General features: G+C 36.9%; 2 protein-coding genes and 1 long non-coding RNA gene across 4 annotated transcripts in view; 2 read left to right on the top strand and 1 right to left on the bottom strand.

Annotated features, from left to right (window-relative positions):
* gja5b (gap junction protein, alpha 5b) overlaps window positions 1–7,844 on the bottom strand; it is a 35,966-nt gene extending 28,122 nt beyond the window's left edge. Inside the window, exons 1-2 of one of the 2 annotated variants that reach the window (XM_055204591.2) lie at window positions 7,699–7,844; window positions 7,488–7,581 (exon numbers count right to left, since the gene is read on the bottom strand). The gene's annotated coding sequence lies outside the window, so the exon portion shown is untranslated. The remainder of the gene's footprint in view (window positions 1–7,487; window positions 7,582–7,698) is intronic. The other variant, XM_055204592.2, reaches the window with a different exon arrangement.
* On the top strand, window positions 1,106–4,952 carry gja8b (gap junction protein alpha 8 paralog b). Its single transcript, XM_055204588.2, has one exon. It carries the CDS (start codon window positions 1,114–1,116, stop codon window positions 2,269–2,271), a length of 1,158 nt encoding a protein of 385 aa, XP_055060563.2. The 5' UTR covers window positions 1,106–1,113; the 3' UTR covers window positions 2,272–4,952.
* Window positions 7,073–7,715, top strand: LOC129444171 (uncharacterized). Its single transcript, XR_008644337.2, has 3 exons — window positions 7,073–7,234; window positions 7,322–7,355; window positions 7,578–7,715. It is a non-coding gene; the product is annotated as an uncharacterized lncRNA (long non-coding RNA).
* Window positions 7,845–23,711: the final 15,867 nt, after the last annotated feature.

The following is a 23,711-nucleotide window of genomic DNA, read 5'->3' as shown; positions in this document are numbered from 1 at the left end:
TTGATTTGATGATCTTTCAAAAGGTTATTACTGTTTCTATATGGTATGATAAAAGTGAGGCTGAAATTTTATTTTAAAAGAAAAAATATATATATATATTTTAAATCAAAATGTAGCTTAGTTAGTAGACCATTGCATTAGCAACGAAAAAGGTGTGGGGGTTTAATTCCCAAAGAACACAAGGCGAAAAGTTGTATCAACTTAAAAAATGACTTTAATTAGTAACACTACACATCTTTGTAGTTTTTACAACTTAAAATTTCACTTTAATTTTACTTTAGGTGAAAAAATTTAGTTTGTTACCAATTGAAGTAATTTATAAGTTTATAAGTTTATAAAAAAATCACTTTTTAAAGTGCTGAAAAACTGTTTACTTAATTAAAGTTGTTTTGGATAAAATCATTTTAGCGATTTTTTATTTAAAGTAAAGATTGCTAATTTTTTAATTAACCAACCCATTTAGTTTCGCATCAGTTAAAACATTGCTACTTTATATAATATAACTTTCCAGCAAGCAATTTTGCATTTAATAGACGTCCAATAGCCATCCAAACACAGCCCAGACGTCTATGCTAAAACAAGGCAAAATTTGGACTGTCAGTAAAAATGTAATAGTCGTCTAACCATTAAGTTCCAGTTCCTAGTTCTTAATTTTATTATGTTCCTCTTTCATTTCCCAAACAGAATGACCTTATAGTTAAAATATCTACTTGTAGATGAAACAGTATGAAACTTTTACATCACGGTTATAGTGACCAAAATCACCGCAGTTATCAATATTATCATGGTTTTGAGGACAATTTCTAGAAATGCAATTTTGAGTTTAATAGCCGTCCAAACACAGCCCAGACGCCAGCTAAAACAAGCCAATAGATGTCTAACCATAGTCCAAAAATAAATGAAATAAATAAATACATGAAAGCAAACACCTTGTAATCACTGTTGACTAAGTTTATTTTGGCCAGAAGTGGGTTTGTCATAGCCGGACTATATCAGGCCTAGCCGGTGAAATGACGGCTATTGTTTCCTGGGTTGTTCAAATATTATTTTTACAATGCTAAAATAATTAGCCTAATTTTCTCTTCATTTTCTCCGCAGTGCTGACAGTCAACGATGGGTGACTGGAGTTTCCTTGGCAACATCCTCGAGGAAGTCAACGAGCATTCTACGGTAATCGGTAGGGTGTGGCTTACCGTACTGTTCATCTTCCGAATCCTGATCTTGGGCACGGCTGCGGAGTTCGTTTGGGGCGACGAGCAGTCGGATTACGTGTGCAACACGCAGCAGCCGGGTTGCGAGAACGTTTGCTACGACGAGGCCTTCCCTATTTCGCACATTCGCCTTTGGGTTCTTCAGATCATCTTTGTTTCCACACCCTCTTTGGTGTACGTGGGCCATGCTGTCCACCATGTACATATGGAAGAGAAACGCAAAGAAAAAGAGGAGGCAGAAATAAACAGGCAGCAAGAGATAAATGAAGAAAGGCTGCCGCTTGCACCCGATCAGGGAAGCGTCCGTACAACCAAGGAAACGGGCGCGAAGGGCAGCAAGAAGTTTCGTCTGGAGGGCACGCTTTTGAGGACGTATATCTGCCACATTATCTTTAAGACTCTCTTCGAGGTAGGCTTCGTGGTGGGCCAGTACTACCTGTACGGCTTCCGAATCCTGCCGCTGTACAAGTGCAGCCGTTGGCCGTGCCCGAACACGGTCGACTGCTTTGTCTCGAGACCTACCGAGAAAACCGTCTTTATCATCTTTATGTTGGCCGTGGCCTGCGTCTCCCTCTTTCTCAACTTTGTGGAAATCAGCCATTTGGGCCTGAAAAAGATCCACTTCGCGTTCCGTAAACCATCCCAATCCGAGGGACCCGGGACGGCCGACAAGTCTTTGCCGTCCATGGCGGTGTCCTCCATCCAGAAGGCCAAGGGCTACAAGCTGTTGGAGGAGGACAAGGCTACGTCGCACTTCTTCCCCATGACAGAGGTGACGGGGATGGAAGCGGGACAACTGCCGGCAGCCTACGAGCCATTTGAGGAGAAATCAGACGAGAGAGGTGCATCTAAAAAAGACATGTCCAAGGTGTACGATGAGACGCTACCCTCCTACGCCCAAACCACAGTGATAGGGCCGAGCGCAGCAAGCATTCTACTCCGAGACGAAGACGAGGACGAGCTGGCCGTGGAAGCCAGTGAGACTATCGAAGACATGCGACCGCTCAGCAGCTTGAGCAAAGCCAGCAGCCGTGCACGGTCGGATGACTTGACGGTATAAATGATGCAGAACTGGTAGTGCAGCAATTGAAAATTTTATTTTGCGAAAGAGCTACTAAAGTATAAAACAAGCGACTGCAATGGCAACTGCGATGACACCAGCTTGTTATTTAAAAAAAAAACTATTTGAAAAATTATGCTGTGCAATTTTTCGTAAGAAAACATACAGTATTTTTGTACTGTTTTTATCAAACAGATATAGGTTAACAAACAATGTTAGACATCAGCACCAGCTAGGTCAATACATGTATTAAAGAGTGAGTCAGGAGAACTTACTAGTAGTTGTATTTAGCAAACCATGTGCCGTTTTTTAATAGTAACATTTTCTATTCAGAATTTTACTCTTTATGAGATTCTGATGTTTACATTTTTGGATTAGCCATTAGTTTAATGTCGTTTAGTTTGTTATTATTATTCTGATAAGAAGACTGTCAGGGCATAATCATTTTCACCTCAATAACTATACATTATTATTCAATCAATCTTATTGATCTGTATCGTACTGTAATGTCCAGTGTGGATATGAGTGAGAAAAAACAAATGCTGTTAATTTCATTGCACAGTTCATGATGGTATAGGGTGGCCATTTGTGCTAGTTTCGCCGGACGCGTCCCAGCCAGGATTTCAGGTGCGTCTTCCGCTCGACTGCATACGTCATCGAGGTTCTCACATTTCAGTTAAAATACATTCGAAAATTACGATTTATTTCTTTTAAGACATACAATCATTGCAGTTTCATTCTTACCTTGAAATAGTAATGTTGCTTTTCTGAAATAGAACCTGAAATATTAAACCATGGTGACTTATGCGGTCGACCAACACGGCTTCCGGAGAACGCCCCCGAAATCCTGACATGAATGGCCACCCTATCATGGCATACTTTAGAAATGTAGATCTAACCATGGGTTCACACCAGTCGCGTTTGAGGCGTCAAAATCGTGTCTACCGCGCCTAGTATGCCACACAGTTTGAGTTTACTTGCCTCATTCACGCGTGAAATTCTAGTCAGCGAGACATTCACGCGGAAATCCGCGTCATGGGAGGGGCTTCTGCGACTCTGCTCGCTTCCTGTAATCACGTCACTACTACAGCACGCTCCTGATTGATTAACGTGACGTTTTTCCACCAAAGTTTAAAATTTTCAACTTGCGCGTTTGCAGCGACAACGCTCAATTTGCGCTTTTCGCGCAAACTAGAAGCGCAAATGAGGCAGAATCGCGTCTACCGCGCCAAATGCCTCATTCGCGGCGCACGACCTCCAGACGCCATCAACGCATCTTCACTATTCCTTTAACTTTGAAATCACTCGCGCTTCACGCCTTTACTGTGGCTGGTGTGAACGCAGCATAATAGAGATGACTATCATTGATGTGTCAAGATGAGTGTCTTACAGCAGGTTTGGGTGTCTTTAACAAAAAATTGCAATAAAATTGCATTAGCCATAAACTGCAGGCCACATTGTTTTAAGTCATGTCATGTTTGATGATAAAGGTCACACCCAATCAAAAAATCACACTTTAAAATATAGACGGAAAGTTCCTCACTATTGGTTAACTTCAAAATAAAGTATTTCGAACTGCATGGACATCACTATAATGACATTATACATGATCTGTCATGTACGGGTTCCGGTTCCTAATTCTTATTTTCAGTGTGTTCCTCTTTTATTTCGCACAGTAACTTAATGACAGTTAAAGGTGACATAGAATGATTGAACGGAGTATTTATCCTTGTTCTGTAGACAAAAAAGTTTTTGTTTGGGTCTGTAATGCCTTAGAAGCTTCCTAAAATCCTCTCTCAGATAGCTCTATTAGGGTGGGGGATTTTAAACAAGTGGTTTTGCACCTATTTGGCTCCCCCTACTGGTTTAAATTGCAATCTTATTAATGATTGGCTGACTTTGCTGCCACTCAAAAAATGTAGCCAATTATTTTAAAGTGGACGGGCAGTTAGATGCCTGTGATGTCATAAGCATCAGTTTTTCAGATTGGGCTGTTTTCTGGCTGACATTTCTAAAAGAGGAATTTCTATGAGACTGAGATGTTTAGCATGTCTAGCACTTTTTGTATGTTTGTGAATGTGGGTAGACTACCATTATTCAACAAAGACAAGGTAAAAATGGTTTTTCATTCTCTGTCCCCTTTAAAATAAGTCCTTACACGTTATTTATCAAAATGTATTACAAATTTATTTTCACGTCAAAGGGGTGTATGTTAAAAATGACTTTAAGTATTGGCTTAAATTTTCTTTTTCTTTCACTCAAATTAGTTTGATTTACGTGTGAAATGGTTGCTGCTGGCCGTAAACCTGTCCAACAACCTAAAAACCTTACATTGGCACGTACATCCGCTCCTATATAAATGATATATCACTTAATGTCAAAAACACTCATAATGCTTTGGGCATGAAGCAGAATGATGGCAATGCAATTGACCCTGACATTTAAACAGCACCAAAGTTATTAAGTAGGTCAACTAAAAAAAAACCTTTCAGATGTTATGAATCACAAACGCAGCACAATGTTGATGAATACCAACTTGTTATTGTACTAAACTATGTGCTTGTTAAAATCGCCTTTAAGCAGATGTTATACAGCATCTCTTTCCTGTACCTTGTGTCACTAATAAACACTTTAGCAATACCTCCACCGTCTTTTAGTTTCTGAGAACTGGTCTGTGGAAACTAATACACTTAAATCTGTTAGTGGTCATGTAAGTGCATGTGATAAAGACTTGGTAGATTGCTATTATTATCATGTGTGAAATAAAACAGATATAGAAACACAAGAACTGTGAAGCACACCAGCACATTTGCAAGCCGAAATGCAAAGAGATGTGCAGACGATGGCTGTGTCCACACATGGGTTGTCATGTGGGTTAAGCTGACACTGGTCATCACAGTCTGTTTTTCCATCAGATATAAAACAGATAGACTGTGCAGACAAATCAAATTTTAAGTTGACATGATTTAAATAACTAAACGTTATGATTATCAATGTCAGATCATTTTAAAAAGCATCATTTTAGACAATTAATGCAATTTTATGCAGCTGCATAAAGTTTGGAAACCTGTGTAAATATAATGTGTGAAAATTGCACACTCCCACATCACACATTTCTCTTAACAGGTTTTTTGGAAATTAAAGGTGGGGGCCTAAAGCTATTTCATGCATTCTGACTTATTAACACTGTTTAAGAGTTGGATTCCTCATGCTAAACTAGGCAAAGTGTCAAAAAAGCTATATTTCTTTGCCGAATGCACTTCGCCAGGGTTTGTAAAAGTTTTGAAAAGTTTTTTACGAACATGAAGATTCATACGTAACATTCATGCTTTATTTCTTTTATGGGCAATTTCAGTGCAGGAAGTAGAAAAAGTCATTATATGGGCACTTTAACCAAAATAGCGCACGCACACACCAAACAAAAGAGGTGTCACGAAATCAACTTCACTAAAGAAATGTGTTGTTGTTGTTTGTGAGGGAAATTTAAGTTTGTTCAGCTTCCCAAAGAACACAATAATGTTTATTAATGTTAAGTTTTAGTTTCTAGAGTTTTTTGCAGAAAATTCTGAGTAGGTGTGAAAATGTGCAGATTCACTTCCTGTGTGAGGTGGTACATAGGAAGTGTGTACGAGATGCGTGTCACAGTAAAACACATATGCAGACGACGCTCTAGAAAACTGCACGACCAGCTGTAGGTCGACTGAAGGTAAAATTTATTGTCAACCTATAATGATTTACACCAAGGTTTTTGTATTTGGAGAAAGTAATATCTGTTGGTTAGTGCAAAGATATTATACTTAATGTCTAATGTTAATCTATCTTGAATTCAGATGAATACTACAGCATTGGTTAACAATGGATCACATACAACAGGTAAGCTCAGTTAAATGCATAATATAATATAATAAAAGCTAAATCTGTATATACTAAATTGAAACTGACAACCAGAAATTTACTGAGTTTGTAATCTGTAAATCTAAAGTGCAGTCATGCGGCCACTTTAGACAAGAAATTGCTCAAAGATATAGTTCACACAAAAATGAAAACATTGTCATCATTTACTGACTGTATAAATCTCTTTGTTCTGCTGAGCACGAAGGAAGATATGTTGAGTAATGTTTGTAACCCAACCGCTTTAAAGCACCGTTGACTTCCATAGTATTTTACCTACTATGGAAGTCAATGGTGCTTCCTGCTAAACTACAGATATCTTCCTTTATAATATACCAGAACAAAAAAAATGTATACAGGTTTGAGGGTGAGTAAACAATAACATAATTATATTTGGGTCTAGGGATGCACTGATATGGACATTTTGGCCGATACCGATAACAGATAACTCTTTATATTTGGGGGCCGATAACCGATATATATATAGGCCGACAAATATTCATATTAATTTCACAATGAAAAACTCCCAGACCGCGTACATCTTGTCTTTGCGCTAGACTAGCATACTCTTCTTAAGCCCGCAACATGTGTCATCTTCGTGCTATGTCACAGAAAGCACCAATCAAAACTCCACATGGCCAGCAATGAGCAAGTGAAGTGGTTCAACAAACCAAAATAATCCATCATTTATCGGCTTTCATTTATCGGCCGAATTTACCGATAAATCAGACTGATAACCGATAATATTAAAAATAAGCAGTTATCGGCCGATAACGATATGTCGGCCGATTTATCGTGCATCCCTATTTGGGTCCTAAACACGTGAAAAGTGACCCTAGAAACGCATACATTAAAGGATGTCTAAATAAAATATTAATGCAATGCGTCTTTTCTTCTTTATTCTTATAACAGAAGCACAGACAGAAGTCAACCAGTCAACCAATAATGTAAAGTCTTTCATGGCTACAAAGGATTTTTTGCAGATTACTGTGCTTATTTTGGTTTGGTGTTTCATTTTTGTTTTGGCATTTGCTATCTGCTTGTTTTTATCAAAAAATTGGAAAAGCAAAAGGTGAGTGACAGTTTTCTGTGGGATTTACATCTGAATACATAAAAACAATTTACTGCGATGTGTAAATAATTAACTTTAATTTTACAGTGAAACTCCACATCAGATAAGTTATGAAGATGAGGTAAGGTGTAATGATTATATATATTTTTTTTACAAAAATAAAATAACATATAAATGACTGTATGAGATAGAGAGAGAGAGATACACATGAGTTGATAGAGATAAAGTAGTAGGTCAAGTGTTGACAACTCACATCACCTCAGTAGTAGACTAGTATCAGGCCTCAGAGTCTGCACAGCAGCTGTTAATGCCACTCAATCTTGCTCTTCCTTTATGTTTCTAGGTCTCTGAAGTTATGACAAGAAAACATAAACATAAAAGTTACAAAGAGAAGATGAACTCAGTTTATATCGAATGGTTTCCAGATTGACCTCAGGAGAGGAACAGATGCAAATGTCACTTACGCGTTGTACTGAAGTACATATGAATCAAGAGATGTGAAAACCTTCAACCTGTTTTTGTTTAAGTGAAACTCAATGGCTAAAAAAATCGTATTATAAGCGTGAACTCCACAGGAACCGTTCTTTTAGCACATTTCGCAATGTTTTTTTTACTTGACTGAGGCTCCCTGTAATCTGATCAATAGCACCACCCAGCGGTCTGATTCTACTTCACATATAAATATTTCAATCAATTTTAAATGATACTTTTTGTTAGTATTACTATGTTGCCCTAAAAAATATCTATACAAAACTTAAAAATAAAAAGTCTCTCACTTCCGCCAGATCAACTTTTTCTAAGTGGGCGGGGCCGTACAACATCCCCCGCCCTAATTTCCACAAACACGTCAACTCAGTAAACATATGCGCATTTTAGTGGATCTTTAAATGTTTTTATCTGGTTAATGGAAACACAGAGGTGAGGGGACATGTGTAAACATTTTATTATCCATTGTAGGATGTGCACATACAGGGAGATTATAGGTTGTATTTCAATTACATCTGTAGATGTGCTTTAAAACTGCTGTTTGCGCTTGAGAAAACAATGAGCCAACAGGGGCGCAAAGGGGCTCACAGAGAAACCCGAAAAACTACACAATAATATTTGTTGTCACTGTACAAGGTCTGTAATTAAAACAGATAGGTTTGTTTCTAAAAATTGTTTTATGAAATGTTTATTTTGATTTGATTTACGTGCCTGTTAAACATTGTTCAGTGTAATAACTTGTACCAGTATGTATGGTAAAATCAGGCAGTTTAGGATGCGTTTAACTGTCATCTTAACATCATCCAATAGGCTATAGCCTACATACACAACATAGGTATACAAACATGTTTTGTCACGAAGGCCTGTTGTACTTTATTTACTTTAAGTTGTTTTAGTGTTTGTTATAGGCTCTGCTTGTAATATATAAGACTTTTGAATACATAATCATTATTATGTATTACAACAATAACAGCTTGCATAGCAGAGCAACCTTTGTGAAAAATAAATGTACTTTTGGTGTGCTTTAGTGCATTACTTAAAGAAAAACATTATAGTTTTGACATTAAAGGCAACTTTATTTTCATTTAAAGGAGAATACATTTTTATTTTAAAAAATTCAGCACACTTAAGTGCATCTTTTTTTATGCACTTTGTAAATCCATAATTAAATTTAACTTAAACATAATTTTAAGTCAAGTACTAAACCACATGCATGCAAATGTGGGTGCTTTACTGAATAGAAACTGATGAATATACTAGAATACTATTTTTATGAAGTTTTAAAGTTAATAGCTTTCCACTTTATGACTTCAACTAAATATTGTACACTTCAATCAACAATCAATTTTTTTAACCTCTTAACTTATAAAGTAAATATGTTTTAGAGTAGCCTATCAAAATTCTTTTATTTTATTAATTTTTCGTAGATATAGGATAGTGGTATTTTTTTACAAATGACTTAAAGGTGCAGTGTGTAAATTTTAGGGGCATCTAGTGGTGAGGTAGCAAATTGCAACCAACAGCTCAGTTCACAGCTCACCCCTTGCTTTTGGAACGCATAGAGAAGCTACGTTAGACGCCATAGGAGAACCATGTCATCATTTAAAAAAACTTAGTAAAAAAGTTTGTCCGTTAAGAGTTTCTGTAGAAACATGGTGGCACAGAATGGCGACTTCCATGTAAGGGGACCATCAGTGTATGTAGGTAAAAAAGTCTCATTCTAAGGTAATAAAAACAATACAGTTCATTATTAAAGGTCGTTATACACCACTGATTTTATAGGTTTGTATATTATTTTGCATTCCTGTCAAGAGATTCTCCTAAAAATTACACACTGTACCTTTAAGTTATGAGCTTTATTATTTTTAAGAAAATCATGTGCCCTCATAATCTTTAATTAAAAAGAGGTGTGTTCGACTTCATGCGGCGCTGCGCAGACCGATCGGTGGCTGACTTGAAGCAGTGCATTCCGGTTAGTACTTTTGTCCGACTTAAGCTGGCGCTGCAGGCACGTGACTGTGTCATGTGGTTTTTAAGTACCGCGAGAGCGATTCGAGATCAGCCGCCGGAGTCAGCCAGCGCAGCTTGCGAAGAGGAGCTGCACGGGCTGTACTGACGACACAGCTGTTTCACCATTGGTCGGATTCACCACATGACAACAATCACGTGTGTTTCGTGCTTATTTTCACGCCCTCAGTTCCACAAATGCTCACAAATCTGTATTTTATAACAGTTAAAGCTATTTTCATGTAGTCGCGATGTTATATTGTTTCATCTTCATCAAAATAAAATGGATAAAAAACGTAGACCCAACTACATTGGTATTTAAATAATTTATGCTTATGTTGAACTTTATTCTTGTAAAAACAGATGCTGTAAGCCTCTTCAGTTCCACTCATGCTCATACACGGACATTCAAAACAGTATAATTCACTTTTTATGTAGTTTACATCTTACAAATCATGTTTAATGCGATTAAGCAAGCAAACGGCACGTGATCAGCCATGCCTGACGTAAATGCAGCAAGCTACGGGAACCACAGCGCGTCCGACTTCACGTCTCCGTTTTCAGCTCCTCCCCGCCTGCACGCGGCTAATCTCGCCGATCGGTTACATCCAGCCACAGCCGATGTCGAACACACCTAAGATCAAACTTCCTCCACGCCTCAAAACGATCTTTCTTTACTTCCGGTCATATGGTATGGCAGGTAGGCGGGGTCCAGGAGAAGGTCGCTGCGATTAGCAGCAACATGACCCAACTTCAAATGATCGATGTTACACTAGCCTGTCTGAAAACCTGCGCTATTCGTGTATCTGAAGGACATTACTGGACCCCCTGCAGTTTGCTTACTGTGCAAATTGTCCAAGTTAAACCAGCTCTCTGTGCCCACCTCCACCTGTCAGCTATTAAGTCAGACGTTAGAAGATTGCAGCGGATAGTCCGGAGTGCTGAAAGAATTATTGGCACAACTTTCCCCACTCTACAAGAACTGTACTCATCCAGAGTCCCCTCACACCCAGGCCACCACCTCTTTGAAATTTTGCCACCTGCATGGTCATTGTTACAGAGCACTAAACACGAGAACAGTCAGGCATAGGAACAGTTTGTTTCCTTCCTTTCCTCAGGCAATGAACAGTTAAAGCCCCCACTGACAAAAAACATGTGCAATAAACACGTGCAATACCAATATTATTTAAACTGAGCACACTATTCGTCCATTTTTCTTATTTTACAGCAGTGCTTCCCAAACTGTGGGTCGCGTCCCCCCAGTGGGCAGTAGCGGTACTACAGGGGGGCCTTGGCTAGGCTAAATCAAAATATTAAAATAATTTAAAATATTCTAATTGTTCAAAAAAGTGTTTTTTCCTCCTTGTTACATAAACATAAAGCATATAAAAACATGTTTTCCATTATAGTGAGGTAAGATATATAAATATATAAATGTTTAAAATTTAATATTAAAAAAAGATACTTATGTAATTCAATGCAATATATTTGTGAACTATGTAGCTTCTGTTACACACTTTGATGCATTATAATTGTAAATAGTATGCAAAACTATGTGTTATGGTTGTTGTTATGCAACCATGGGTTATAATAACTCAGCAGTTGGGTAAAAACAACCCGTTGAGTCAATTTTAACCCAGCGGTGTGTTCTGTCCAATATTTACCCAACATGGGTAAAAAATAACCCAGCTATTTTTTAGACTGTGGTCATGTAAGTGCATGTGATAAGGACTTAGTAGCTTGCTATTGTTATGTGTGAAAAAAAAAACATAAAGAAACACATGAGCTGTGAAGCACACCAGCACATTTGCAAGCGGAAAGGCAAAGAGGTTTGCAGACGATAACTGCGTCCACACGTGGGTTGTCATGTGGGTTAAGCTGCCACTGGTCATCACAGTCTGTTTTTTCCCAATATAAAAAACAGACAGATTGTGCAGACAAATCAAATTTGAAGGTGACATGATGACTAACTGAATAGACATTAAAGGTGTTCCATGCATTCTGACTTATTAATACTGTTTAAGAGATGGATTCTTCATAAGCAAAGTGTCAAAAAAGCACTTCGCCATGGTTCGTACAAGTTTTGAAAAGTTTTTTTTCGAACATGAAAGATTCGTACGTAACAATCTTGCTTTATTTATTTTTTATTGGTCATTTCAGTGCAAGAAGTACAGTGGAAGTCCTTATATGGATAATAGCGCGCACACACACCAACAAAGAGCTCACACAAAATCAACATCACCAAAGAAATGCGTTGTTGTTTGTGAGGAAAATTTAAGTTTGTCCAGAGGGCTGTTTCATAAAACTAGATTACATATAAGCCAGGCTTATTTTGTTAAGTCTGGCTTATTACCGGTGGATTTCGTTTCATAAAACAAACTTGAACTAGTTCAACCCCGGTTACTATGGAAACTTATGCTTGGAAACTAGCCTGGTCCGGAGCAGGCTAACTGTCAGGGTAAGCCTCATTTGTTGCTTAACTAGACTTCCACTAACACTGAAATGTAAATGCAATTATATTACAGCTGACTTTTTGACATTTTATTTGACTTTATTAACCACTATTAATCTAACAATTAAAGAAAATCAACGTATATATTACATTTGATAAATTTTGTTACAATAATAATTAATAAAATACAGACATGTGTTTCATAATATGGTATATTATAGGCCTATCAAATGTTGAATATAAATGATAATCTTAACTAAGGATAATAGTTCATTAACAAATTTAAGAATTTTTTTTCTTTTTTATTCAGATTGTCTGTCACACAAAGAGGAAATTTAATTTAAATATACAACACACAAAAGTCAAGTACAGTAATTTAATTTTTTTATGCTTGGTATGCATAAAAATGCACGTTATTTTAAAGATCTACAGTATTTGTATCTTTCTCTAGTTGTTACATTTTTCTTGAAATGTAAAAAAAAATTATGGTGTCTGCATGGCTGAAGGAATACAATATAATTATGTGATGGTATGCTCTTGGCATTTTGTTGTAATGAGTTAAAATTCTTTTTTATCACAGAGAAGATTGTTAGTGTCCTGCAGACAATAATTTTTCAGCTCACAAGGCTTGTACTGTAGACTTACAGTATAATGTGCTTATACCTCAGGCTTTTCTTCAACTGATCCTCACTGTAACCATTCATAAAACTGTTTATCTATCAACACCTAACACTACACTGTTAAAAAATGATGTAGAACTTACAGTATTACTGTCAGCTGTTTGCCAGTAACTTAGATTGATATGTATGTTGTTTGCTGGCAACAGTTTGTTCAAAGTTGAATGAACATTAAACATTGACGGGTCTTTTTATTTACAGAATAAAACCGTTGAATGGCAGCCTCATGCAGGGCATTCTGGGAACCAAAATATGAAGGAAACAACAGAAAAGGTTCATGAGGATTTCTGGTTCACAAAATGCTTTGCATGAGGCTGTTCTTTTATGGTTTTATGCTGTAAAGTCATAGACTTGTTGGTGTTTGGTGTTGATTTGGCTTTGGGCAGGCTGTTGCCAGTGAATAATAAACCTTTAGGTCTGCATAAGTTACTGGCAAACAGCTGCATAACTACAGCTAATTTTTTAAGTGTTTAACATGATGACTTGTGACTCTATAACACACACATAATTTGCCATCAAAAATGTTTTGAGTAACATGTCAAGTAATAATGATTGATCAAGAATATGTGTAACATATATGATTTTACACAATAATTTCTTGTACTACTGTAAATTCAGAAATGCATATGCTGTTCACCCACCATGCTCTCAGTGACCCCATTTTTTTCTTTCAAGAACAGTTCATCTGCAGGAGTAAAGCTGTGCTGCTGATAGATGCCAGTGCTCTCCTCACTGAGCACTCAACATCTTTGGCAGCTAACATTATGAGATTAGACACTTCTGGAATATGATTATGCTTAAATCAACTACACTTCTTATTGACAATATATTTATATTTTATTTTCACCCGTTCAAGTTGCTGCTTTTGAAATGTACCCCCAAATAAAAAATAAATAAATTTAAGTTACATTTAGAGTTACTGTAAATGTATTAAAATCATTCATCTGCTAAATATGTATTATATAGGTTACTTAGTAAACTACAAATTGTCTTTTAAAAGTTAAGATTTCTGTTATTTTTAAAAAGTACAGTATATAAAAATTAGCAAAGCATAGCCACATAAGCATTGACGGGGATCGAATCCCGGTTCCCCGCGTGTGCTGCTGAGAGCACTAACCACTATGCCATCATTTCTAACAGTGTTTCAAGCATTCATGTGATCACTTTAAAATAAGACAATATATTTATAAGACAATATGGGTTTGTTTATTGCATCAATATTATAATTTTCAGTCAGTAGTACATTTTCATACATTTTTATCAAAAAATACCGCTTTCTCTTTAACTTTGATCGATTTGATCCACGCTCAACCTCTAGGGCTGCTCAAGAATAGCGTGCACGCGCAATTATCTTGACTAGGGAAATCTGGATTACATTAGTTGGATTGCGTAAGCTTCATTTGCCTTTTTTGAAACCGCTTTAGCCTCGCCTCATTTGTTAGGTTAATTCAAGTCGAGTTTGTAACTTTAATCCTCGCTTTTCCAAGCGAGTTTTATGAAATAGCCCTCAGCTTCCCAAAGAAAACAGTATTATGGAAACAATGGATATAGTTTGTTTATCCAGGGTAGCAGCGGAGATGTGCATGTGTGTTTGTTTAACGCTAGATGTCCCTTAAATTGGGCGGTCCAATCGGGTCATGAGCCGCAGGCGGTAAGTAAAACTGCATTAAATGTCTGTGCTTTGTTGGCAATCAGTGCGTAAGTGCTCATAATGTAAACAACATGAACATGTAGTGAATCATAAGTTATTCAGAGATAGTGGAATCAGGGCCGGATAATTTAGAGACGTGATTGGGTGAGTGCCCTGGGGCATCAGTCAATATGAGGGCACCAAGGGCTCCAGACTGCAACCAAGTTTTTGAGACAGCACAAGGATTTTTTCACTGATTTTTTTGTACGGGCATTTGGTATTGCACACTTTTGTAACATAAGCTCATAGCTTGGTTAGTTTTTGACTGTTACATTTCGCCATATATAGTACATGTACTAAACGGTACAAAAAGGAAATGATTCAAAAAGACTTTGGTAATGGAAGTTGACTTACATTACATAATATGTACCCATTGGTGCTTGTAAAAGAAATTATGCAATATGCAAAACCATTATTATTAGTTTAATGTTTTATTGTTTATTAAGTTTTAGTTTCTAGGTTTTTTTTACTGGAAATTCTGAAAGGGTTTGAAAATATGCAGATTCACTTCCTGTGTGAGGTGGTACATAGGAAGTATGTCATGAGATGTATGTCACATTAAAACACATGCAGACGATGTTCTTGAAAACTGCACAGCCAGCTTCGCTTCAGGTCAACTGAATATAACTGAAGGTAAAATTTATTTTCAACCTATAATGATTTACACCAAGGTTTTGTATTTGGAGAAAGTAATGTCTGTTGGTTAGTACAAATATATTTTACTATCTAATGTTAATCTATTTTGAATTCAGATGAGTACAACATTGGCTGACAATGGATCAGATGAAACAGGTAAGCTCAGTTAAATGTATAATATAATATAATATAATATAATATAATATAATATAATATAATATAATATAATATAATATAATATAATATAATATAATATAATATAATAAAGCAAAATCTGTCTGTACTAATTTAAAACACCAGCTACAAGCAGAAATTTAACGTTTGTAAATCAAAAGTGCAGTCATCCGGTCATTTACAACAAATCGCTCAATTCAATTCAATTTTAATTCAATTCAATTCAACTCAATTCAATTTTATTTATATAGCGCTTTTCACAATTGGTGATTGTTTCAAAGCAGCTTTACATTAATAGAAGCAGTGGAAAGCACAGAAAAACGACAGATAGCACAACATAATACACGATAGCACAAGCAGCTAAATTTGCTGCGGCTATGAATCAACATTATAAGCGTGTGTATTGCTAATATAAAGTAAAGGGGAAGGTGCTAAGTTAAGCCTAAAAAGGCTGCCTCCCCGGGTCGAAAAACCCCCTATGAGAAAAAAAACCCAGGCTTAGCCGGGGAAGTAAAAAAAAGTCCTAGGAGGGAAAAACCCTTGGGAGATATGTTTATATATACATTGAAACGATTAAGGAGATTAGGCGGAGGTTAAGGGCGTTCTGCTGGTGGTCGTTGGTCATGCATCAGCTGAGCATCACGTTGAAGGTCTGCCGGTGGGTCAGAGGTGTGCCGACTTTCACATTTACCGGAACTGGGTCTGTTTGTCTCATTGTCCTCGGTCGATTATTGGTTTAGTTTTGAAGTTTTGGCCTTGTATTGTGGTTTGTATGTGCACAGAGTAGCGTTTCTTTTCCTTATATGTAGCCTTTTCTATTTTATACGTGACATTTGTTTTTGAAAGTTTATGCCCGGCTCATGGTTTGCTGCACATATGTAAACGAGTAAGGAGAGAGTAAACATATTTCAAAGGGATAGTTCACCCAAAATGAAAACTCTGTTATCATTTACCCACCCTAAAGTTGGTACAAACCTGTAAAAATGTCTTTGCACAAAGGAAGATATGTTGACTAATGTTTATAACCATCAGAGGCGGACACTACTTAAGTATTTTTACTTTCTACATAAAAGTAAATTTTCAAGTATTTGTATTTTATCAGTGTTTTTCTTTGGAAAACATACATTTTAAAACATATTATCATAATGTTTACTCCACTACATTTCATAATTTCAAGTTTTTGGTTTATATTTAATATTTAAGTACATTAAACATCTAGGGCCCTATTTTAACGATCTAAGCGCATTGTCTAAAGCGCACAGCGCAACGTCTAAATGGGCGCGTCCGAATCCACTTTTGCTAATTTAACGACGTGAAAAATGGTTTGTGCGCCGAGCACATGGACGAAAAGGGTTGGTCCTATTGTAATGAGAGTATTTTGGGCGTAATGTTCAATAAACCAATGAGAGTCTCAGCTCTCATCCCCTTTAAAAGCCTGTTGCGCTGGCGCTATGTCTAATCCCTATTTAGATGACAGACTTTGTAAACTGAAAAACTAAGCGGAGGAAGAAGATCCCCAGTTCTCTAACAATACTTTATTTGTAACAAACAGGAGATAAAGAATTTACAAACGGCTCTCCGCACGTTTCAGCACTTTGGACAGCGGGTTTTTTTAGCAAAGAGTTTTTTTTAGCATTACTTAAAAATGTTTCTCATCTGACCATATCCACAGGTACATCATATACAATAAATCCGTGAGGTAGCATTTAAAAACATTTAAAAACAGATGCATTTGTTTAAAGCAAAGCATTTATTTTCTTACTAGGCTACAGGTGAAGCAGCTCTTTGCGCCTTGTAACGTCTCATAATTAGTCCTCATTTATGTCCAAGAGACTCAATAATAATGTTTTATATTCAATCCTTTAATCTTCCATATTTAAAAGCATTTTGTGCTGCTGCGCATTCATGTACTTTGTGATAAGCAAACCCGCGTTGTCGTCCCGTTTATAGGCGCATATTACTAATGCGATCTTTAAATAACAAAAAAACATATTGCGCCATTGACTTTAGACTTTAGACCAGGTTTTTGTTGGTCAATGGCGTAGTCTATTTTAGTTGCCTCAAAATAGCAACGCGCCAACAATGCGCCTGAACACACCTCGTTTTCAGACCAGAACGCCCATGGGCGCAAAGGGGGCGCAAATGCATTTGCTATTTAAACAACGCGGCGCTAAACGTAAAAATTAGGGTGGAAACTAGCGAAAGACACTTGCGACGCGCATTGCACTGCATTGCGCCGGGTGTAAGATAGAGCCCCTAGTATTTTTTACTTAAGTAAAAAGTACTTTTACTCGAGAAAAGTAAAAGTACACAATTTTTATGTTATTAGGTATTACATCAATTTTAATATGCAATTTAAAAGAAATACACAGTATGATTCTTTGCTTTAGAATGTAGTAAAAAAATTCACAAGACAAACACTCTGATAAAGCACAGATGCTTGGGAAATTTACATAAAATACTTAAGTAGTGTCCGCCTCTGGTAACCATACAGCTTTAAAGCACTGTTGACTTCCATAGTATTTTCTCTACTATGGAAGTCAATGGTGCTCCTGCTTCCTGCATTATTTCAAATATCTTCCTTTGTGTTCAGTACAGGGTTGAGTGTGAGTAAACCATGACAGAATATCACTTTAACTTTGGGTCACCTTAACTTAACAGCATGAAAAACATGTGAAAATTAAAGTGACCACAGAAACGCATACATTAAAAGATGTCTAAACAAAATATTTATGCAATGTGTCTTCTCTTCTTTATTCTTATAACAGAAGCACAGACAGAAGTCAACCAGTCAACCAATGATATAAAGTATTTCATGGCTACAAAGGATTTTTTTCAGATTATTGTGCTTATTTTGGTTTGGTGTTTCATTTTACTTTCGGCATTTGCTGTCTTCTTGTGTTTATGGAAAATTGGGAAAAGCAAAAGGTGAGTGACATGTTTTCTGTGGGATTTACATCTGAATACATAAAGAACAATTTACCGCAAAGATTAAGGCCCTGTCCACACGTACACAGGTATTTTCAGAACTATAACATTTTATATGGTTTGGCCGTTCGTCAACATGTAAATGCAGTATCAAGTGACTGAAACTGCCAGTGAAGATTTTTAGAAAGTCTGGTTGCAGCGTTGTCGTGTAGCTGGTGAAACATCTTAAGCTAGGGCCACACCAAAAGATTTTTTAAATCTTTTCAGATTTCCAAAATGTGAGAGACCACAAACATAATAATTTTTTTTTTTTTACGATTTATCACATTTGTTCCTATAGTGTGAGGAGTGCCGCTGTGGTCATGATAGCACACCAGGCACCATCAGATTAACTTCAGCTGAGAACACAGGAAATCTCGCAGAGATCTTGCGATGTTTCTTGCAGCCAAACGTGACTTCACAGTAAACAAATGTGGTGAACATCAGAAATAAATAAATTACATTATTACAGTGGAATGCTTTTTTACATCACTGATGTTTATTTCACTTTAGATTATGCCTGCTGTAGTTGTTATGGTGTAGTTATGGTTTCATCTTTCATCAGCTCGCTTTCCAATTGGGTATCGTTTCGTTTCACGTGACAATCTACCCTGTGTGTGTGCGTTTGTCCCCGGGGTTCCCCCCACACAACAAGATTTCTGATCGTGATTTGCGATCGGAGCGGCCCCGACGGGCTTCCGAGCAGATTCAGATGCTCTTAACACACCGTGCACCACAGGAAAATCTGATAAGATAATCGCTGCAACCACGAAGACGATTGGGACTTTACCTAGGATTGTCGTAAGAGGGAAAATCGGCCCAAATTTATCCCAATTATTTTGTGATGTGTACCCGGCTTAAAGGAACAGTATGTAAGAAATGTATATCAATTAATCATAAAATGGCCCTGATATGTCACTAGACATTAAGAAATCATTTTCATTTCAAATACTTAAATCACTGACAACAGTGGTCTGGTCAGGATATTGTCATTTAAAAAGTGGAGTTGCAGCCCTCAACTGATGTTTATGTTGTCATTTTGTGTATTGACCACCAGTTGGGTGATTGCAGTACCAGTTTTAGCCACAAGTTTTGTTATTGCAATACCAGTTTTGGCCACAATCCTACATACTGTTCCTTTAAGTATTTGACCTGTGGCGTGCTGAGGGGAAACTCTGCAGTTGCTTCTGATTGGCCAACATGGCTTTACAGTTGGGGATATATTGCCATCTGTTGGTTTGGCATGCTACTTACAGCACTTCGTATTTGGTTTTTGCATGTTCGTGTGGACACTGAGATTTTATTTAACAAAGGAGGTAAAAACTCAGCTTATAAAAATACCCGTGTACGTGTGGACTAGGCTTATAATATATAAGTAATCACTAATCATTTATTTCGATTTTACAGTAAAAACCGACACGAGAGAAATCATGAAAATGAGGTAAAGTGTAATGATTATATTATTAAATATTTTATTAAAGCAAACATTTAAAATTTAAATTACTGTACAGATAGTGAGAGATACACAGACAGTTGAGTTTACAGAGATAAAGTAGTAGGTCACAGTAAGAGTAAGTGTTGATAACTGACCCCAATGTCAGGGGTCTGCACAGCAGCTGTTTGTGCCACTCAATTTTATTCTGCCTTTTTGTTTCTAGGTCTCTGAAGTTATGACAAGAAAAGAAAAACATAAAAGTTACAAAGAGATAATAAAAGTTTATTTCAAATTGGTTTCAGACTCGCCTCAGGAGGGTAACATGCGTAAATGTCACTCACGTGTTTATACCGAAGTAACTTACATAAATCAAGAGATGTGAAAACCTTCTACCTGTTTTGTTTAAACTCAATGCCTAAAAATCCACAGGAACCGTTTTCCAACACATTTCGTGATGGTATTTAAAGACGGAGTGCACGATGTTTGAAAAACGCGTTGGAAAAGGAGACGGGCCGACTACCAAAACACACTTATAGCCAATCAAATCAAATCAAATGCCGGGTTGCGTATGTGTGGGGCGGGTCTATCAACAGAAGGTCCAGATTCTATGGAGACAGAGCGCAGCGCGTCACCACCTGAGGACCACGCCCACCGGGGGGAAAGCAATCCAACAGTCTCCATTGACTTTGTATTGCAAAAGGCCGCCTCCTTGTCATTTCTGGCTTATAACAAAAAACTGAATAATGCCTAAAAGCTGCTTTGGGACAATATGTACAGCTAACAAGCCAAAGAACACAGAAATAAGTTTTTATAAGCTGTCGAGCCTTAAAAACCAGTCTTTAAGGAGAATAAAGTGGATCGCCGATTACGTTTCCCCCTATTGGACGCAGTTTTACTAATAGGAGTACTATGAAAAGTTGCCTGTTTCCATTTCTGTGTCTAAACGCTCGTTTTTTGAAGTCGACAGCTTATAAAAAATTATTTATTTATTTTTTTGGCGTGTTAGATGTACACCTTGTCACACAGCAGCTTTTAGGTATTATTCTGTTTTTAAGTTTAATCTGTAAATAAGTTTTTATAAGCTGTCGACCCCAAAAAACGAGCGTTTAAAGACACAAAAATGGATACAGGCAACTTTTCATATACTTCTATTAGTAGAACTGCGTCTACTAGGGGGAAACGTAGTCGGCGATCCACTTTATTCTCCTTAAAGGCTGGGTTTTACGGCTCGACAGCTTATAAAAACTTATTTCTGGGTTCTTTGGCTTGTTAGCTGTACATATTGTCACACAGCAGCTTTTAGGCATTATTCAGTTTTTTGTTATAAGCCAGAAATGACAAGGAGGCGGCTTCTCGCAATACAAACTCAATGGAGACGGTTGGATTGATTTCCCCCCCGGTGGGCGCGGTCCCCAAATTTGCATAACGGCGCTCTGTCTCTATTGGGGTAGGGGCGTGTTTGTTAAGGTGATTTCAAATATCAACATTGGCTTTCAAACATCATGGACTCCGCCTTTAACTCCCTGTAATCTGATCAATAGCACCACCCAGCGGTCTGGTTATTCCACATAAAAATTCACATATAAAAATTTCAATCCATTTTAAATTCTACTTTAATGTTTTTATGTTACCCTAAATGATATTTGTGCTACAAAACTTAAAAATAAAATGTCTTTCGCAGGATCAACTTTTTAAAGTGGGAGAGGTCATACAATATGCCCCGCCTTAATTTCAACTTCATCAAGCCTGGTTTATTTAAAGCGTAACTAAACCCCTGGTCAGAGCCTGACTCCACCCACTGGCAATATTTGAAAAATGCAAGAAAAGTAGGCAGATCCCAACGGAGATAGGTGGGACGAACTAAGCTCGTACCAAGTGTGTGGTGAGATCGTAACAAGGGCGTGGTGAGCTTGAACCTGCTTACGTCACGAGTCATTTTTTAGACCCAACATCCAATAGGAAAATTCAACTGCAGTCAGGGCCGCATTAATGCATGGGCTTACCTGGGCTTAAGCCCAGGGCCTCGGGCTGGGAAGGGCCCCGAGATGCCGGAAAAAAATAACAACCGCATTTTATAAAAAGTTGATACTCCCTTTAAAATTATGCTTAATCGCTTTGCTTTGAATGTCCGTGCGTGAATGCAGTTCCTGCGCAAGAATAGCTCTCACTTACTGTAGGCTACCCTGCAGTCATTAGTGAGCTTTTTAAAATTTCTGTCTGAAATATCCATTATTGCATTTCTGAAGGCAACACAGACAGCTTTCTTATAAAGTGACCACAAGTGCCTTTCAAGTGATGAACAAAGACGAAACTGAGGACGCGTTTTTATCTTAATATGAAAGACAACGTGTATATAAAAATTCATTAAATGATTCCTCATAACATTTTAAAGCTAAGATATACAGAACAGCACACAAAGATTTTACACAAAACATTTTTGATAACTAAATCTAATAAATAACAAATGTGATTCTGCCTCGGAAGCCACGGCTAAGTTCAGCGATCTTATTTCATTTTGAGATTTAGCTTGGCAAATCTTGGAAATAAAAGACGAGAAATTACATATAATTTGTTACTGTAAATTATAAAAAACAAGCTTTATGTACAATTCCTTAAACAAAAAACACTGAAATTAATGATCTTATAGACACTATATATGCTTTATTATTTTGCACAGAAATATCTGATTGCTTACTTTCACTTTGATCATCTCTGTATTCACTTGAAACACCTGATGATTCTTATAACATTTGTTTCAAGAATCTCTTTTCTATCATTTGAAAGTTAACACCGACCATAATATTAAATCACAAGAGAAACAATTGTGTCAGATTCGGTAGAGATATTTTTGGTGTCATCACCGAAATTTAAAAAAAAAAACGGCATACCTGTTTTGTAGTTCAACTTCTGAAAAGTTGAGCAACCTTTTTAAATACATTTTAAAACTTAAATCCGTTTTTTGATGTTTAGTTTGATGAACGCCTAAATATGATCACGCAGAACACCTAGCGCGTTCGGCTAAATTGAATGTGATAGCATGCAACACCGCAACATCGACACAACGGAAAGCAATCCAAAACTTACAGAACTTAAATTAGATCAGAATTTACCTTTATAATTAATAAAAAATAAAAACAAAATAAGGTCAATAAGGTGCAGAACATGAGTGCAAAATGCCTAAATGCGCAAGGGAATAAAACACAAACCACAAATAGTTTAATCAGATAACACTGAATAATCTATCAATTAAATAAAAAAAGGAAATATTAAAATTAATTATTAAAATAACGAAAATATAGAATGGCCTGTTTTGTCTTTTTAATTGCAGAAACAAAGAGACTTTGCAATGGTTTCTGGATATGGGCGTGCAGCCCTGTCACGGGATTTAGGCTATTAACAGACTTTAAAAATATTTATTGAAAGCTACTTTTTCACATATTATTTACTTAGTATTATCATAATAGGATGTATATTTTTTATATTGGGAGAAAGCTGTTAAATGTGAAATCAGATAATGTGCACTCTTATGCAGCCAAAATTAAAGGTGAAGTGTGTAATTTTTTAGAAGGATCTCTTGAAAGAAATGCTAAATAATATACAAAACTATATTATCAGTGGTGTATAAAGACCTTTTAAAATGAAACGTTATGTTTTTATTACCTTAGAATGAGACGTTTTTATCTACTAACACAGAGGGTCCCCTTAAATGGAAGTCGCCATTTTGTGCTGCCATGTTTCTACAGAAGCCCTTAACGGACAAATTTTTGTACTAAGTTGTCTCCAACGATAAAATGTTTGTCCAGTGGTGGCTATTGTAGCTTCTTAATGCATTTCAAAAGCAAGGGTTGGGCAGTGGACTGAGCCGTTGGTTGCAATTCGCAACCTCCCCACTAGATGCTGCTAAAATGTACACACTGCACCTTTAAATGATCCTCATTTTATAACACATCTGC

The sequence above is a fragment of the Misgurnus anguillicaudatus genome, chromosome 3 (assembly GCF_027580225.2).
Source record: "Misgurnus anguillicaudatus chromosome 3, ASM2758022v2, whole genome shotgun sequence".
Taxonomy (NCBI): domain Eukaryota; kingdom Metazoa; phylum Chordata; class Actinopteri; order Cypriniformes; family Cobitidae; genus Misgurnus; species Misgurnus anguillicaudatus.
Note: the sequence above shows the minus strand (reverse complement) of the source record. Positions and strands in the feature narration are given on the sequence as shown.